Source organism: Cricetulus griseus, chromosome 3 (genome assembly GCF_003668045.3).
Source record: "Cricetulus griseus strain 17A/GY chromosome 3, alternate assembly CriGri-PICRH-1.0, whole genome shotgun sequence".
NCBI classification, from domain to species: domain Eukaryota; kingdom Metazoa; phylum Chordata; class Mammalia; order Rodentia; family Cricetidae; genus Cricetulus; species Cricetulus griseus.
This window is the reverse complement of record NC_048596.1, coordinates 141,343,266-141,362,593: the sequence shown is the minus strand read 5'-3', so window position 1 is coordinate 141,362,593 and position 19,328 is coordinate 141,343,266. Positions and strand designations below refer to the sequence as shown.

Genomic DNA, 19,328 nt, shown 5'->3' with positions numbered 1-19,328 from the left:
AAGGGGCGCTATAACATGAGGGAGTGGAGTTTCCTTTGGACCTGACATTACCCTGACGTGATACTATGCTTTCCAGATCCACTCATTTTTCCTGAAGTTTATAATATATCGGACTAAATTTTTATTGTGTATAAGTATTTGTATTTTTATAGCTTCTCAGATACTCCCTCCTAACTTAATGCCTTCCTCTCCCCTGCCCCCTCCACCCACCGTAACTGAAACATCATTCTAATTAGAGCTGCCCATGCCCATCCGTGTGAACAGGGCCAACTCACAGGGAGTCACATCCTTAAAGAAAACTGACTCTTTCCCCCAGAAGCTGTCGACTTTAGTGGTGGGAACTCCTGTGTCCCTCCCATCCATGATGGAAGGTTGGCTGGCTTGATCTTGTGAGGTGTTGGGCTTTTCTGGACCATCATCATAAAACCTGATGGCTCCACATATGACAACAACCCAAAACATGAGAACAATGATAATAGACACACATGACACAATTACAGGAAATCTAGTTTAAGGGGAAAAAGTAGAAATTTTACATATCTGTCTCTTTAAGACTTAGTAACAAAAGATCCAAAGGTGAAGTTTGTGTGTGGACTAAAGATGCCTGACACTCACTAAGTAGCTGAGGGGGAAGGCTTTTCCACTGTGTCTCAGGCTGCTTTTCTGGAGGTAAGAAACTGGCTTAAGGAATGTGTGTGTGGGGGAGAGGGGGAGAGGGGGATCAGGTTTTATGATGATGTCCCTAGAAAAGCTGTGTGCATATAACCCAGGAGCAGAGTATGGATGGGTCTAGGAAAGGCATATCTCTGCTGTCAGAGGTTCTTAAATGTTTAGTGGGTCTCTGGTCAGAAAAACAGAAGCAAAGGAACATCAGGTAACATGTAAGCCATGTTTAACAGGAGGGATCAGACGGACAGGGAAACTCAATGACATTGCTTGAAGATGGGTCTCAGCATACATTCCCAGGACACAGGCAAAGCTTCATTTGGTTCTCTTACAGCCCCTTAAGTTTTAGAGAGCTCCACTCAGGCCAAACTGAGATTTCTGACTTTAAAGCTGAAAGAAAATTTAGGACTAGTTGTATAATAAAGACATTTTAATGCAAACATGAGAGTTAAAAGAAAAAAAACCTACTCAAGGAAAAAATATAAGACAGGTAGGTGACAAAGAAATGACAAAGCAGGATCAGAGAGGGATGAAAGTAGGTGTGTAGCGCTCTTGAGGAGGAGGGACAAGCCACACATGGCAAAACCAGTTGTTTTTCCATAGAGGTGTATAAACAGTTAACAATAGACAGTTGTCATGAATCATCCAAAGTGAACTCAGTCTTATTTGCTGCACCTGGGAGGAGCATGAAAACATATTCCAAGAAGAAAGCGACATCAAAGATTCTTGTTTCCTTGGTGTGTTCTCACAAGTACTTAGAATTCTCCTCACACAACTCCATTCTTGGACTGTGTTCCAACAAGTAGGGTGTTATTTTTAGAATTTGTCTTTAGTTTTGATACAAACCCTAAATAAAAGAAATATTTCCTTATTTTTAACATCTCATATGTAGTTCTTATAGAGCTCCTACTGCAAATTACCATTTTAATCAATTCTTTTGAAACAGATCATTTTTCATTTTAATTAAGAAGGCTGACCATTTGTGATGTTTAAATATTTAACTGCCTAGGGCTTGGTTACAATCTTGTACAGCAAGATACAACAGTTCCCTACTGAGGGAACCTTAGAGCCAGGTTATCTTTAGTTAGATCTCTTGTTCTTTTAAATAAAAGATAAAACATCCACAGCTCAAGTTCTAGATATTGCTAATCTCCAAACAATCTTCCTCTGTGGAACCTTGTTCCTTATTCTCTCTCTCTCTCTCTCTCTCTCTCTCTCTCTCTCTCTCTCTCTCTCTCTCCCTCTCTTCATTCTGCTGAGAAAATTGGCATCTATGTTAGCTAGGGAAGGTATGTTTTAGGTTAGGGTTCTGTACTGCTTTTTGGAAATACTCCCCCCATCATCTTTCACTGTGTATCAGAGTGATCATGTTTATACAAACATGAGGGTGCTCATGACACTAGGTGACTAGTCCCCCATGCATGTCTTCCCAGGAGAGCCAATAGAGTGCCTTCTCACCCAGGAACAGGGTATGTTTTCTGGGTTTCTTGTAAGGTCCTTACATATTGTAGAGTGTTTCGGCCCTAACCCCCCACCCCCATCTCCACCTTTTTGGGTCAGGGTGAGCAAGTGCTTCTTATCTTTGAAGTCTTATCATTATTGTATTCAAGGTGTTAAAGTAAGGAAACTGCCAACATATCTGTCCCATGGTATAGTTAGGGGAAGGTTTTTACTGAGGGAGAGAGAGAGAGAGAGAGAGAGAGAGAGAGAGAGAGAGAGAGAGAGAGAGAGAGAGAGAGAGAAATCATGAGAACAGCAAAGCAGAGAATACTATACCCAGGGGGAGGAAAAACCTTGTGATTATAAAGAGAGAAGGAGGGAAGCCTGGGGAGGTTACTGTAGACTTTTAAAATGTATAACAAGGAATTGTGAGTGGGGACTGAAGGAACCTGGGGTCCTGGGTGCCGGCATAGGCTTTGATATGCAGCCACAGGTATATGTCAATGGAGCCTTATGTCCCTTCTGCCAGAGTAAGGGAAAAGATTCCTTTTGGTCATGGGAACTGATTTCACAAGTTCCAGAGAAAAGCTGGCTTTTATCTAACTGCCAGAAATCCTCCTATAGAGCAGATTCCTGTAGAATTGTTAAATTATATGGTGAACTTACATTTAAGGAACTGCAGCCAAATTCTCTTCCACAGTTGCTTTCCCATGTTGCACTCTTCAGTGGCAGTGTCCGTGGATTCAGATTTTCCAACATATTTGGCATTGAAAATTCCATGTCCACTGGATTATAACTAAATAGAAAAGATCCTTTTGTGATTCAGTTATATACTGGCATCTCAATTAGATTAGGCATTTGGCTGTGTACTGGCTTAACAGCAGTCTTAGTAATTAAAAAGGGCTAATTTATGTTCTTAAACTAAAGGTTCAATTGCCTAAAGAGAACATGATAAATAATGAATTCTACTGCAGAATTCCTTGAGCAGACTTTCATGATTGTTCAGGAAATGAAAGCTACTTTCCTAGAATGTAGGCTGATGGTGGCTGTGGGTCTCTATGGGCTGCCAAGATGTCAAGCCCCTTGAAATGGTCTTAATTTGGAAGGTGTGGAATACAGTGGCACATGGGACACTCACATCAATACAGGCTTTTTGTGTATTCTTTCCAGATTGTTCACAGAACCCTGGCAGCCATGTTGGGAGCTCTTGCAGCATTAGCAGCATTGGCCATGGTTGGAGATGTAAGTTGCCATGTTTGATTTACTTGCTTACCACTAGATCCAATGCCAGACCCATGGAAACTCTGGGATGTATTAACTGTTATAAATTCTTGAACTGTTATAAACTCATGAACTTACAAACTTGGTTTAGGAAAGTTGTCACTGGATATAAACACACTTGGCTATGTAGTGTTAATCTCCATTTGGGCTGGAAAAAAGGTCTTAGAAGTGGATCTAGTGTTGTCACCTAGGAGACATGGAGGTGGACCTCTGGGGCTGGGGTTGTGCCCTGTGGCGTTGCAGGCCCTGGAGATGCCTGTACATAAATAATGGCGTCCACTAGACAGGGATGTGAGGAATACATGCAGGGCAGTGAAGGAGCCTGAGTATTCTTAGGAAATGGAGAGAACTGTTGGAGGGTTGATGCGCCTCTACTCAGAGTCCTCCAAAGCTGGCCTTACACAGAACTGGATTGAAAGCAGCTTTACAATTTGGTGGATTTGTTTTTTCCCCCTAGAGACTATTGACAGGCCAGTCATCCCCCCCCCCCCCCCCCGCCATATGACTCATATGACCTATATGTATATGTTGTATTTTCTTAACTTAAAATGTCACTGTAGAACTAGTCTGAAGGCAGTTGTAAGATGTGAACTTTTTCTTGGCTGGTTTGCCATAAATAGATGTTAAACTGAAAGGTAAAATATTCCCTAATTCTAAAATTTAGAGACAAGAAAGTTTTTCTTTTCTTGTAGTACTTGGAATGGAACCCAGGGCATCATACATACTAGGCAAGTATTCCTGAGCTATATGCCAGCCTTCAACTGTTGTTTCCAATGATAGCCCAATTGTGTAAGAAGAAAGATGAAGGAGGTTCATGGCAGGGACAGGGTTAATTTGGAATAAACCTGTCCAGGGCTTTCATCAGCAAGCAGTCTTTTCTCACAGGCTTAGGTTTTTATCCTGCTGGAGAGGGCTGAGGCCCAGAGTTGCCAGGCAGCGCTAATGCTTCAACTAGGACGTGCATGACTGGTATTGGTTGTATTGACTTCAGGGAACTGACTGGGAAATTGAAGCTGCTAGCATGGGAAAGAGGGGACTGGCCAAATTGGATGCAGCCCATGGGTTTGGGGTGCTGTCTGGGCTGGAGTGGGATTGTCTCCAAGTCTTCAAGTCATGCTCTTGTTCTCAAGTATGGTTCAAATAGTCTTTCATTTGGAGAATTGTTTTTATGGTACATAGCAGGCACATTCATCGAGAAGCCCCTGGTCACTCAGTGAGCTGCCCTTTCCCAGTAGGCTAGGCTTTGGCAGTCCCTCACTTTACACTTTGTGCTAGTGGCACTTGAAGAGCAGAACAGACAGCTGTCAATCATACCACTCCCCTGAGGAAGACATGTGCAGACCAAACCTACAATTCAGGCAATAATCTTCCTAGCGCTTCCAGGAGCAGGGTTACATTTTTTCCTTTTTTTTTCCATGAATACTTTTGATGTGACAGATGAACTGGGTCATGAGTGTTATTCAGCAATGATATAATCCAATTTCAAAGGGAAGTGGATGGAGTGTTTCCAACTTTGACCCAGTGTGTGGGTTTGCACTAGGGGCAGCCCATCTTCTGAGCTTTCGTCGGTAGGTTGATGCACAGGATTAATTGGCAAATTTGTGCTTTGATTACAGAGACCCAGCCTGACCCACGTGGTGGAGTGGATTGATTTTGAGACTCTGGCCCTGCTGTTTGGCATGGTAATTACAGTCCTTCCAGCAGGACATGGCTCCAAGTCCTGGTCCTTCACTAGTCCATGGTTGCTGATCCTATCATTATAGTCAAGATGGCACATCTCTTGACAGGCCTTGATTGAGAAGTGTTAGTGCAGGTCTAGCTCATTTTTCCCAAGGAGGAGGGAATGACTGGTGCTCTGGCTCGTTAACCGGAGAATTCAGCGCTAAGGCTTTCTGAGCAATAAAAAGGCCTCATTATTTATAAAAGTTAGCAATATCTTGAGTTATTAACCCTAAGCTAAAAAATTGACATACTTCAAATAAATGAACCACAGAACAATTTCAGCGATTGGGAAAGAGATTTTAGTTATATAAAGAAAAATGTCCCTAAATAATAGTCCTAGCACTTGTCAGTTTATCATACTGTTAAGCTGTGAGGGACATTATGAGGTCAGCTTGTTGGAAGGAAAGATAAAATCATAGAGGCTTAGTGTAGGACATGAATTGTAAGTCAGCTATGCTAGAGCAGATGAGATTCAGCAAGGCCCTGGACAAAGTAAGAATGATCATGTGTTCTTGGGTCCTCATTCTCTAGATAGGTTCTGTGGGGCTCAGTTGCATTAGGCCAGGAATCTCACTTTGTAGAAGTCACCAGCTAGCCTCATATGCTTGCTGGCATCTACTCTAGTCTTCAAAGGGACTCAGAGCTGCCATTCTCTCCAAGTGAGGAGGTTGAGCAAGGTTCTGAACTCAGGTTTCATGGAGGAGCCAATGGCTGTGTTGCATGCTGAGAAATAGGGCTTGGTCATCTGGATAGAAGAAGGGAGTCACACCAGATGTCTATAATATACTATTTTATACAAAAGTTAAGCAAATGGAGAAGTATTTTCCTAGAACTGCATTAACAAAGCATCACATATATGCTGGCCTGATGAACAAACATTTCTTTCTCACAGCTAAAGAGGCTGGAATCTGAGATCAGCAAGGCTGGCCTCTATTGAGGCTCCTCCTTGGCTGTCTTCTCTCCATGTGCTCATGTCCTAATCCCATCCTTTTATAAAGCCAGATGTCATATTCTTATTAGGGACCACCCTAATGATCTCACTGTAACTCTTTAAAAAGTTTTGTCTCCAAGTGCAGCCACAGTTTGAGGACCTAGGATTTGGTAGTTCAACATACAAATTTTGAGGAGGAAAGGACAGAATTCAGCATATAAAAATGGCCCGATATTTCTCTTTCTCAATGAAAATTGCTCCAGCAGACACTTAGATATTCTGTGCTTTTGGTACTATGGAGGTAGTGCACAGAGTGGGTCTTGCTTTACTGGGCTTACTTCCTGGAGCTGCTTGCCCCATCTCTGTTCTATCAGACAATGAGGGAATGGCTCCCCATGACAAGAGAAGGCCACACAGGGTGCCACCCACACCTGTTTACTTATGTTCACGGGAAGTGTTGCATGCTATACACAGCCCCATAGGCCTCTGCTGAGTTAGGAAGCTGTTCTAGACACGGGTAGTGCTGAGTCAAAACTGATTTGGAAGCATTTTTGTTTCATGCAGTTTATTTGAAAAGGTAACATTTTATCAAACTCTCACAACAACCTCACAAGGTAGAGAACACCCAGAGGTGAAGTGAGAAACTTGATGCGCAGAATGGTAAACCAAGCACACTTTATTGAGGGTTTCAACCTGCACTTTCTCATTCCAAATTCAACATGCCACAATGTGGAGGGTGGGGAGGTGGCACTGTGCCCTGCTCTTGAACTTCATGGAGAAACCATCCTCTGTGCTGGCCCTGGGAAACAGATAGGGTTTAAGCATCTGAATAAAAAAGGAACCATAACAGATATCCACAAGTTAAAAAAAAAACTGAAAAAAATGGAATGTATTCCATTTGTAAAATAGGAAGTCTAGCAAGTTCAGGTTTGTTGGAATTTCTGGTTGATTAAACAGAGAATAAACAGGGCATTATTTCTATTAATAGTCCATGTGATGACTGTCTTTATCACTTGTTATCAGTAGAAACGCAGGTAAGCATTCTGAGTGCACATAGGACTGGAGGTCAGTTGTTTTAGTATCAGCTTGTCCATGTTATCATATTCATAAGAAAAAAATCCGTTTAGAAACCAAAATTTGATACAGTTTTAAAACTACTGAATGACTGAGTGCTGTTTATGGGGGCAGTTAGGTACAAAGCCCAACTGCTGGCCCATGACCTTCCATGCTTCTATTTCAAAACTGATCAAGTCATCTGTCTCTTTGATCTATAAAATGGGTAAAGATAGCATTTGATGTTTGCTGTCAGGGTTAGAGGGTTTGCTGTCTTAGGACAATGACAATGCCCAGGATAGGAATATACATGCAAAACCATCTTCAACAGATTCCACTCATGGAGTTTGTACTTGGATAACTGAAGTAGCAGACGTGGATAACTGAAGTGATGGACATGTGGATAACTTGCTTTGTAGACCAGACTGAACTCACAGAGATCTGTTGCCTCTGCCTCCTGAGTGCTGGGATTAAAGGGTTGCACCACCATTGCCCAGCTATGGACATATGGATATTGAAGTGACAGACATCTAACAAGACAAAGCTGCTCTTGATGACACAGTTGCTAGCAGCCAGAACTCAAACTCATGATGGGGTCATTATGACATTGCTTCAATGTGGTATTTTGCTAAGAAAATCTTGCTACCTACTTTTTCTCTTTCCCTTATAGATGATCTTAGTAGCCATATTTTCAGAAACGGGATTTTTTGATTACTGTGCTGTAAAGGTAGGTGTAAAGGGTACACTTGATGGTCATACACTAAATAAATAAGTAGCAAGCATAAAATACTTATTTGTATATAATGAAAGCAATGTAAGTACAAATATAATCAATAATTGATAACATTAACTAGCTTAATACTACTATTTATTCTAATATTATACATTTAGTAAATTAAAATATTTAAAATTCCAACCTCCTTTCAAAATGGCCTTCGGAAGCCTGGGTGTAATTGCTGTGCTAACTACAACTTAGAACAACACTTACCGATTCTCTGCAAGTAAATAAAGAGGGAGCTCAAGGCAAAGAGTTTTCTCCCTGAACATTCATTTGTACAATAGCATTTGAATTGGCTAGTTAGGGCTACACATCAAAACACACGTTACCTTTAAGAGTATGAGTATTTCAAGCCATCAGCTTCTGATTACATTTGGGGGCATAATTTTGATGCTTACTTTCTAGGCATATACAGTCCTGGGTTTGAAATTTGGAAAAATCATTTGTTGTTGTTGTTTTAATCTTGTGTAGACCGAATTTATGTAGTTATGCTGGGGGTTGAACAAAGGGCCTTGCATATGCTCAGCACATGTTCCAGCACTGGGCTAACATGCTCACTCCTTAAAGGTCTTATTTTTTTTTTAAATTTATGATTACTATTATTTGATTGACAAGCAATAATCATATATGTTTGGGGAGTATAGTATGATGTTTCAAAGTGTATACATACAATGTGATATGGTTAAATCAAATTAACTACTCTATCCTTACATATCATATTTTATGGTGATATATTTAAAATTGATTTTTTTTTTGTTTTTGAGACAGGGTCTCTCTACATAGCTCTGGCTGTCCTGGAACTTTATTACATAGATCAGGCTGGCCTCAACTTACAGAGATCTGCCTGTCTCAGCCTCCAAGTGCTGGAATTAAATGTGTGTGCCACTCCACCTGGCTTGAAATTTACTTTTTAAGTTATTTTGAAATATACACAGCATTAAATATAGTCACCCTGCCTGTGTAGTAGTTCTCCAAATCCATAATTCCTTACTGTAGTGTGTTCCATTTGGCCAGAATCTCTCTATTCTCTCCCTCCCAACCCTGTAGCCCTGCTTGGATTCCAAACAGAAATGAAATTATGTGACATTTGTCTGTGTATTCCCAGCTTATTGCATTTAAAACAATTCCTTCCAGCAATTATCATATTATGTTAACCATTGTTGCAAATGTGAGGATTGTATGGGTGAGTAGTTATTTCCTGATGTTTACGACCATGATGTCTTCAATACTGACAAACACTTAGGTTGACTTCATATCTTGGAAGAGTTCTCTAACAAACATGGTGCAGGTGCCTGCCCCTTCACCATGTACGGTTCTCTTTTTAGTTCTTTGAGAAACCCTGTACTATTTTCCACAGTGATTTTACATCAGTCTGGGAGGATTCCTTTTCTCTTAATCTTTTCCCTTGCATGCTCTCTTTTACCCTTACCTCTTTTCTGTTTTTAAACAGGGCTTCATTTCTAGGGTGGTGATGGCGCATGCCTTTAATCCCAGTATTTGGGAGGCAGAGACAAGCCGATCTCTGTGAATTTGAGGCCAGCCTGGTATAAAGATCGAGTTCCAGGACAGGTTCTAAAGCTACAGAGCAACCCCGTCTTAAGGAGAACAAAAACCAAAAAACCCAAACCCAAACCAAACCCAAAACAACAACAACAAAATAAACTCCCGAATAGGGCTTCATTTAACACAGTCTGGCTTCAAACTCACTGTGTTGCTGAGTGTTGTAGGAATTCACTTAGCCTCATCTACAGCTGAGGATGCCCTACTTCCATCTTCTGACATGACAGACCTTCCCTACTGCTGGCTGGCTTGATAGACCTGAGCCACCACACCAGGTTTATGTGATGCTGGGGATTGAAACCTGGACCTCATGCATGCTAACCAAACAATCTACCACTGACACATATCACCAACCCTGATATCTTTTAAAATAAAAATTCTATCAGGCGTGAAATGGTAACTCACTGTGGTTGGACTTTGCATTTTAACTGGAACCCTGGAATGCTGTCAGCAGGACTGAATATTTGAACTGACCCTTCCACGAACAGTGGATAAGGGGAGATGGTGCCATGCTCTAGTGGATGAGGAGACCTTGGCACACTCTATTAATGCAAAGGCTGGTGCTGACCTTTAGTTCTGGGATTGAAAACTTCTTTTAGAAAATAATTTCTTCCAGAAAATGGCAAATTCTAAATTAAAATTTATTTTGGTGGAAAGATAGCTTCCAGTGTAAGAATGTGCTGATTTTGGCTTGTTCCTTCCCATATATGTGTCCTAGGCATACCAACTTTCTCGAGGAAGAGTGTGGACCATGATCATCATGCTTTGTCTTATTGCTGCCATCCTTTCTGCCTTCTTAGACAATGTCACCACAATGCTCCTTTTTACCCCTGTCACCATAAGGTGTGTAGAACACTTCTAACATGGAAATTAAGATCAGGTTTGGGGCAAATTAGTGCTCTGGTTGTACCTCCTGGCTCCAGGTTCCTTCCTCACATATATAAAACACAAAAGATAGTATCCATCCCTTCACTGGAGTACAGGTCATGGACTGCCAGCCCAGCCCGTTCTAGCATGTGTGACTGCAGAACTCTAGACAGATACAGGTATCAGCATAGCCCAGAAATACTATGAGAAGTTGGAAGACATGCTTTCTAGGAGATAGACTGTTATGGCAGATACACGCAAGCCATTCAAGCAGATCATCAGATACCAGGAGGTTTTGCTCACGAATTCCCACCTTTTCATGATGGGGGATGTCCTTCTGTACATATGTTTCTTTTACTGGTTGATATACAAAATACTGATTGGTCAGTAGCCAGGCAGGAAGTATAGGTGGGGCTATGAGACCCAAGGATGATTCTGGGGAGAGGACACAGAGAGGGGGTCACCACTGCATTTTAATCTTCCACCTACTCCTAGGGCGTAGTCCAGCTAATCAGGGTTTTGGGCTTCCTAAGATTCCAGGGCAAATCTCATACAGCCAAGTAAAGGTCCATGGCCAAGGAAGAAGTAATTAAGGTAGTAATTCAAAGAAAGTACAGAGAAAGAGGAGAAAAGAGAGAGAGAGAGAGAGAGAGAGAGAGAGAGAGAGAGAGAGAGAGAGCATGTTCAGGGTCTCCTCAGGAAAGGGGAAGACAGATAAGGGACTAAATCAGCAAACTTAGTGTTATTGCTGGTGATTTCTGACTACCCACCAGTCTCCTGACTCAAGGCATCTGATGACCAGTGCACAGTCACCTGCTCTAGGTCCCTCCCTCTACTGGGGCCCTACCACAGGGAACACACAGTACTCCCTCTAGGCTGGGAGCAGGCAGAAAGTACATCATCACTGGGATAGCTTAGATTGTAGTATGTTAACCTAGAAGAATCCTTGTAAATAGTGGTACCTGAGGATGTTTTGCTGATGTTCATTCCCTGCATTACTCTTCTCATGGATTGTGTGTGTGTGTGTGTGTGTGTGTGTGTGTGTGTGTGTGTGTGTGTGTTTGCACACGTGTGCATGCATGAATGTGCCTTCCTTGTACAAGCAAGTGCTTTAAATATCTGGGTTGCACACAGGCCTTATCCTTTTTTTATATTCATGATAGATTATGTGAGGTGCTCAATCTTGATCCAAGACAAGTCCTGATTGCAGAAGTGATCTTCACAAACATCGGAGGAGCTGCCACTGCCATTGGGGACCCACCAAATGTTATCATTGTTTCCAACCAGGAGTTGAGAAAAATGGTAAGTAACAGCACGCTAGGGTTGCTTTCAGAAAATGCACAACTCAACTGAACACTCTATGCAGTGTCTTCTACTTAATGGTTGTGAACCAAGGTTCCTGCTGTCACTTATTCACAGCACACACCATTGATCATAAGTAAAAGATCAGAAGTAGGAGAGGAAAGGTAAGAAAGGCCCTGCAAGATGAAAGGGTTGCATTTAGGAGCTATGTTGATAGTAACGCAATGGAAGGTGGTTTCGTTACTGAGAATATCAAGGAGAAAAGTCTAGGAAATTACAAAGGGATGTAACTGTGGTAAGGAGTTCCCAACATGACACACGTGTCTAATAGGCTCAGTGAAAGCATCAGCATCCCATGGCACACTGAGTCTCCTCCTGCTGGTTCTGAAAATTACCAGTTTGGGTTTTTCTTTTCTGCCTTTCTGTTGCTTGATAAGTTCATCCGTAAAGGTATTCTAGCAACTTGCACTCAGTGATGTTGCTTCGCAGGCTTGTTTCTCAGGTCCTCATTAACTCTTTCTCTCTCTTCATTTTTCTACTCATCTCACCTTTCTTTCATTGGCCCACCACTTCTAATGGGAGAAAACTTACTCAGAACTCCTGTCTCCTCAGCCTATATTTGCCAAAACTAACAATTATATTTTATAACCTGGTTGGTTAAAGGTAAATGGATCAATATTATATTTAAGCCATTTTCTTAGGCTTATTAAAAACCTTAGCGTTCATTTATTTTATGTCTATGGGTATTTTTGTCTGCATGTATGTCTGTGCACCATGTGCTTGCTTGGTGCCCACAGAGGTTAGAAGAGGGTTTCCAATCCCCTTGGACAGAGAGGTCAGTCTGTCACTGTTGTGAGAAGTTTTAGTCTTGTTACTCTTTGGCCTTTTTGGGGGGCCTGCTACCTAGCTCCCAAGTGAGTCATACAGGGAGTTTTATTATTATTATTACCTATGAATGTCCTGCCTCAGCTTGGCTTGTTTCTAGCCAGCTTTCCTTCCTTCCTTCCTTCCTTCCTTCCTTCCTTCCTTCCTTCCTTCCTTCCTTCCTTCCTTCCCTCCCTCCCTCCCTTCCTTCCCTCCCTTCCTTCCTTCTTTCCCTTCCTTCCTTTCCTTCCTCCCTCCCTCCCTCCCTCCCTTTCCTCCCTCCCTCCCTCCCTCCCCCTCTCTCTTTTGATACAGGGTTTTTCTGTGTAGCTTTGGAGCCTGTCCTGGAACTCACTTTGTAGGCCAGGGAGGCCTCGAACTCACAGAGCTCTGCCTGCCCCTGCTTTCTTTTCTTAAATTAACCTATCTATTTTTTTTCCCCTCTGGGATTTTTATCTTTCTTACTTCTATATATCTTACTTTCCTTCTTACTCTGTGGCTGTATGGGTGGCCTGATGTCCTCCTCTCCTTGTTCTCTTGTTTCTCCTTCTGTTTATCCTCTCTGCCTGCCAGCCCCACCTATCCTTGCTTCTGCCTCGCTATTGGCTGTTCAGCTCTTTATTAGGACCATCTGGTGTTTTTGACAGGCTAAAATCACAGCCTCACAGAGTTAAACAAATGCAGCATAAACAATAGTCACACACTTGAAAATAATATTCTACTACATGTTACCTGTAACTAGACAGTTGTGAGTCACTGTATAGGTACTGGGGAAAAAACCTGGGTCTTCTGCAAGAGCAGTCAGTGTTCCTAACCTTTGATCTATCTCTTCAGAACCTTTTCAGACACATTTTGTTTTCTTCTGGTTTTAAAGAAAATTAAAACATTTTTATGAACACCAAATATATAACTTTCTTTCAGTCAGACATCTGGTGTATGAGTTCTATAGATAAATATAAAGTTCACATTCAAGGTAGTTTTCCAACTGAAGAACTGCCAGAATGTGGTGTGTTCTGAGTGGGGTTGGGTGACACATACCTGTAACCCCATTACTTGGAAGGTTTGGGGCAATTAGCCTGAGCTATGTAGTGAGAGGTGTTGGAAGGTGGATTTCCTGAATGGTTTACTGACAGGGGCTTTCTACCTTTACCTGTGTGAGACTGTTTGGTGGCGTAGCTGGACTGCTGTGTCCTCTGTGACCAAACCCTTACCTCCAAGATCATGCAATCTCTGAGATCCCAATGCCCCACAGTACTGTGGTACCTTTGACCCCCCACTTTATGGCAGTAGTTATTCATGGAAAGTACTTGAATTCTCTTAGGTGATAATCTTCAAAACCTCATCTGTCCTACTGGTGCTCAAGAGATATTCAGGCATATCTGCTCAAAGATGTACACAAAAGAACAAAATAAAGAGCAAAATTAACCAAGAACATCGTTGACTTATTCTCTTACAAATTAGCCTAAGGGAGATTTTTGCCAAAATGAAGCACATTCAAGAGATGACCATGACACAAAGCCCCACAGGCAGGCAGAGAAAGAGGGAAGGAAAGGAGAGACTGCAGCCCTAGGGCCCTTGTAGCTGGTTCCAGTACTGTGTGCAGATGCCATAGTGTTCAGCTGTGGGAAGATGGTACCTTACAGCTAGAGGATGCCCCTTCCAAGCCACAATAGGTACTGTAGTCAAATATTAAAAAAAACCTAACCATTAAATACATGAATATATATGGGCACATTGTTCAATGTTTTGACCCCTATTTATCCTGGGGCAACACATTAGCGCCGTGATGAAAATAGATTAAATCTGGCTAGGAGCTAGTTGTGACTGCCTGTTTTTGTTTCTTCTTTTTGACCTTCTAAGGTGGCTTGTAATTTACATAAGCACTGGTTTTTCAGAAACACAAAACATATATATAAAAAAAAGGGTTTAATCAGACAGTTGTTGGTGGTGTGCAGCATTAATCCCAGCACTCAGAAGGCAGAGGTAGTGGATCTTTGTGAGTGTGAGGCCAACCTGGTCTACAAAGTAAGTACCAGGAATGGCTCCAAAGCAACACAGAAAAACCCTGTCTCATAAAACAAAACAAAACACAATAAAAACCAAACCAAACCAAACCAAGACAAAAGAAAACAAAAACCGACAAACAACAACAAAAAGACTTTAATCATTTCAGACTTACTAAGCATCAGTGTTTGGCTGCAGAACTCTTGTCCAAAGGTCACCAGAGCCCTTGCTGTTTCCAGTTCACACTCTCCATCAGCCCTGCTAAGGCCCCCTTGTCATGTATGGATTTTTTGCTCTTCCAGGGCATGGACTTTGCTGGTTTCACAGTGCACATGTTCCTTGGGATTTGCCTCATTCTCCTGGCTTCCTTTCCACTCCTCCGACTCCTGTACTGGAACAAAAAACTTTATAACAAGGAGCCAAGTGAGATTGTCGGTGGGTATGAGCATCTCTCCATGCTGTGGACTCTTTATTTCAGTCTTCTCTCCAGCCCCAGGGGGATGGTCTTGTAAGCAGGAGGGGGCAGTCTCCCACAGGATTACCAGGAAGGTATTTATGTGTTCATGGGATGCTGCATGCTTAGGGGCAGTGGCTGTCCACAGCTACCTCCAACCTGTCCAACAAGCTTCTCTCGGCTGCTTCAGTCTCAGTGTGCTGAGCAACTGTAAAGGCTGGCTTGCTTTTAATCTGCCATCTTGGCCTTTTCCTTACATATTTTTTCAAACTGTAAAATAGAGCTTAAATGTAAGCCTCATAAAATACCTTACCATCTTAGGAAGCAATGGATGGCAAACCATCTCTCTCCTGTTCACTATCAGAAGGTGTCTGAATTCAGCGATGGTGAAAGTGCTGTTTGCTCCTTTCTGGCCAGCATTTCACTAGCTGATTCCTTGTCTCTCCTGTGTGACATCCAAACTCATGGGGGATGGGAGAGGGAATATAATTCTGCCTCCCATTTTCTTACCAGATGCTCTCTAAAGGTGCTAAGCATGGCTGCCTGAGAGCCACACCTATGCTGCTCTTCAAGAGCCCTGTTTCTGAAACCATTCAAAGACTGAGCAATTGGCTAAGTTCTTTTGTGTTGCTATAATTACCACAGATTGGCAAGCTAAAAAGTTAAAGGTTTATTTATAATAGCTTACTATTCAGGAAACAGGAAGTCCAAGAGCGTGGCTCCAGCAACTGGTGAGGCCTCTTTGCTACATGGCACATAGTTTGGAAAGAACAAACCAGATACACTTGCTTTCTACCAAACAGCTGAGAAACTATTAAAACCACAACAACAATGATCAGATTTTGGCTGAAAGCAGGGCTAGTTAGAATGGCTAGGGTTGTTGAGTCCTAGCGTTAAGACATCTCTCAAACAAAAGCACAGCAACAATAAATTAATAAGTGAATTAAAAATTATATTGCTAGAGAAATGACATTATTTTTTTAGGCAGTGTTGAAATGGCTTTTCTTGTTTCCATAATGACTTTCAGAGTTCCTCTCTATCGTCTGGTTCCATCATCGTAGCCCATACTGTGAAGAGCCTGTGCTAGGTGGAGAATGGGTGCACATTGTGCATGGTGGGTGGAGGGGGGATTTGCTGATTTCTGAGGGTGGGGGAGACTCAGTGCCTTACTCTTATTTCTCTGCAGAACTGAAGCATGAGATTCATGTCTGGCGTTTGACTGCACAGCGCATCAGTCCAGCCAGCCGTGAGGAGACAGCTGTACGTGGCCTACTGCTGGAGAAAGTGCTGGCCCTGGAGCACTTGCTGGCCCAAAGGTTGCATTCATTCCACAGGTATCATATGATCCTGCTCAGATTTATACCAGGTTGTCTTTCATGGTGGCATTGCATGAGGAACATATTCCATTGCAATTAAATATCATATGATACCCAAGTGAGTTAAAAAATTTTTGATCAAAGCATTAATTTTCTGTTGCTATAATTAAACACCATAGCAAATTTATAGAATGAAGTGTGGTGATGTATTATTTATGATTTATTAAAGCTTGCCTGAGGGTACAGAAAGCAAAGCCAGTCACAAAGCTATAGAGATCAGGCAGTGGTGATACACACCTTTAATCCCAGCAGCCACACTAGTTATAGAAACTGAGCAGTGGTGGCACATCTCTTAAATTCCAGGACTCAGGATTAAGAGGTAGACGGATCTCTGTTAGTTTAAGGCTATACTGACTACATGAAATTGATCCAGTCATAAAAGAAACAATTCACACAAAGGTGATCTCAGTACCTGGGATCACACACCTTTAATTCCAGCACTAGGGAGGTGGAGACAGTGATGTGGCTGAGCAGAGAAAGGAATGAAAGGCAGGAGGACACAGGAACTGAGAACTTTTGCCTCGGAGGATTCATGGAGACAGGATTACCATTTCAGCTGGGTAGAGGTAAGATTTACCAGATTTGCTTCTCTGATCTTCAACTTGAAGCTTGAACCTCAATATCAGTCTCTGGGTTTTAAATTATGTTACAAGGAAGGACTGGTTTGGTCTTATAGTTTGTCCTAGTTTACTTTCTATTTCTGTAATAAACACCATGATTCAAAGCAAGTTGAGGAGGAAAGGGTTATTTCATCTTACAGCTTACATCACTGAAAAGCCAGGGCAGGAACTCAAGGCAGAAAGTAGAAGTGAGCCCGTGGGGGATGCTTATTAGCTTGCTTTCTATTGCTCACTCAGCTTGTTTGCCTATACTGCCTGTCCAGGGTGATACTACTCAAAATGAGGTAGGCATCCCATATCAATCCATTAGTCAAGAAAATGGCCCCCAGTCTTGCCTAAAGCAATCTGAAGGAGGCATGCTTTCTGTTAAGGATCCTTCAGCCCAAATGACTCTAGTTTGTGTCAAGCTGACATAAACTAACCAGTACAATTGATCCCCTTTGTCAATGTGATACACAAACACATCACTGTTAAGCCATAACCTTTCCCTGCTTATTTCCAGTATCTCGTAAAACATAGTATAACTTTAAACTTTAATATCCCACAATCTTTTAATATATATATATATATATAATATATATATATATATATATATATTGAGATTACATTATTGGTTGTGAGCCTAGTCTTTAAGGGCTGAGCCATCTCTCTAGCTCTTGCGATTATGATATAAATACATCTGGGGGCTGGAGAGATAGATCAAGTGGTTAAGAGCATTGGTTGTTCTTCCAGAGGATCTGGGTTCATTTCCCAGCACCCACATGACAGCTCACTATGGTCTATGACTCTAGTTCCAGGGGATCTGACACCCTCACACAGACAAACATGCGGGCAAACCACCAATGCCATGAAATAAAAATAAATTTTATAATATAAATACATCATTTTCTCTTTCCATTTCTTCCCTTTAACCCCCCCTCCCACATATACTTCCTTACTCTCTTTAAAAATTCTTGGCTTCTCTTTTCATTAATTTTTGTTACATGCATATATGTATATGTATATATATACATATTCCTAAATATCACCTGCTCAGTCTGTATAATGTTAATTGTATGCTTGTTTTCAGGGATGACCATTTGGTATTGGGTAATCAATTGGTTTCTGCTTTTTTGGAGAAGACTGTTTTTCTACTCTCGCCATTCCTTAGTTGCCTGTAGTTCTTTATGTAGTGTTTAGTCCTTGTGGTAAAGACTTGCCCTTGTCCACTTTGGCATGCCCATTATGTCATACTTGTTCAGCTCATGTTTAGGCAGTCAAGCTGGCGAGACTCTATGGGTATTTTTCCTGACATTACTAGAAGTCACACAGCAAACTCCTTGATCCTCTGGCTCTTACAACATTTCCATCCCTTCTTCTGCAATGTTCCCTGTCCCTTGGGTGCAAGAGCAGCGGCTTTGTAGAGGTATCTACTAGGACTGTGTTCCACAACAACCTGAACTTAGATTAGTTGTTGTTCTCTGTTATGGTCACTGTTTGTTGCAAAGAGAAATTTCCTTGATGAGGGATGAGTACTACATTTGTCTATGAATATAAGGACAAAAATTTTAAATGTAGTTTGGGATTATGTTAATTTAGTAAAGTGGTGGTTTGTAGGTTCTCCTCCAACATCCATTGACTTTACTAGCCCTTGGTAATGGGCTGTATTTCCAGGCATGATTTCCCTCTTGTAGAGCAGGTTTTAAGTTCAATTAGAGGGCTTTTGGTTATTGCCAAGGTATGTGTTCCACTACTCCATCATTAGGATTATCATGCCATGCTAGTCATTAGTGCCATTCATAGGTAGCATCACAGTTGGGTAGAATTGTTGGTTTCCTCCCTCATTTGGAAGAATTCATGGCGCCGTCTGCGTGAAAGCTAGTCCTCAAGGAGGAGGCATTCGGGTCAGCTGTAGCTCAGAGACCTCTGAGTCCTGATTCTGAAGTGCATGGTGTCTTCAGAAATAGGGACATACTTTCCCCTTCTGTCTGGGCACAACCAAGGGCAAGAGCAATAACCTATGATGTTTTGGACATTTCCTGGACAACTCCGACCAACAACTCCAAAGAGGTTTTCTTATGCCTGGTGTTGGTGTTGGGTTTTTGTTCAGTGGTCTTTGGCTCTTGGAGGGAGCATTGTTAGCCAAGATCAGGACATTTCATTTAAACTATGCATATTTATATTCAGACTTACATGTATCATAGGTTTTTAAAAAGGTAGTTAATAATATGATTGCTTATGACTTCTCCAGACATGCTTGGTATATTATATCCTCATTCCCCTTCTTCTGTATTTATCGTTCTCATTATCTGGTTAGAGTTCACCTGTCATATTTCCACAATTAAATCACTTGTACTTTGATATTGTCCTCTCTATGGCTCCCCCAACCCCCTACCCAGGCAATGGTTCCATTTTGCTTTCCTATTTTCTA

At 41.8% G+C, this 19,328-nt stretch overlaps 1 protein-coding gene across 1 annotated transcript in view; it reads left to right on the top strand.

Annotated features, from left to right (window-relative positions):
- The window catches only part of Oca2 (OCA2 melanosomal transmembrane protein), a 282,759-nt gene that overhangs the window by 55,422 nt on the left and 208,009 nt on the right, over positions 1-19,328 (top strand). Inside the window, exons 9-15 of the mRNA XM_027404737.2 lie at positions 3,277-3,348; positions 5,004-5,069; positions 7,764-7,820; positions 10,150-10,274; positions 11,462-11,600; positions 14,771-14,903; positions 16,109-16,256. Coding sequence (XP_027260538.1) covers positions 3,277-3,348; positions 5,004-5,069; positions 7,764-7,820; positions 10,150-10,274; positions 11,462-11,600; positions 14,771-14,903; positions 16,109-16,256 — 740 coding nt within the window. The remainder of the gene's footprint in view (positions 1-3,276; positions 3,349-5,003; positions 5,070-7,763; positions 7,821-10,149; positions 10,275-11,461; positions 11,601-14,770; positions 14,904-16,108; positions 16,257-19,328) is intronic.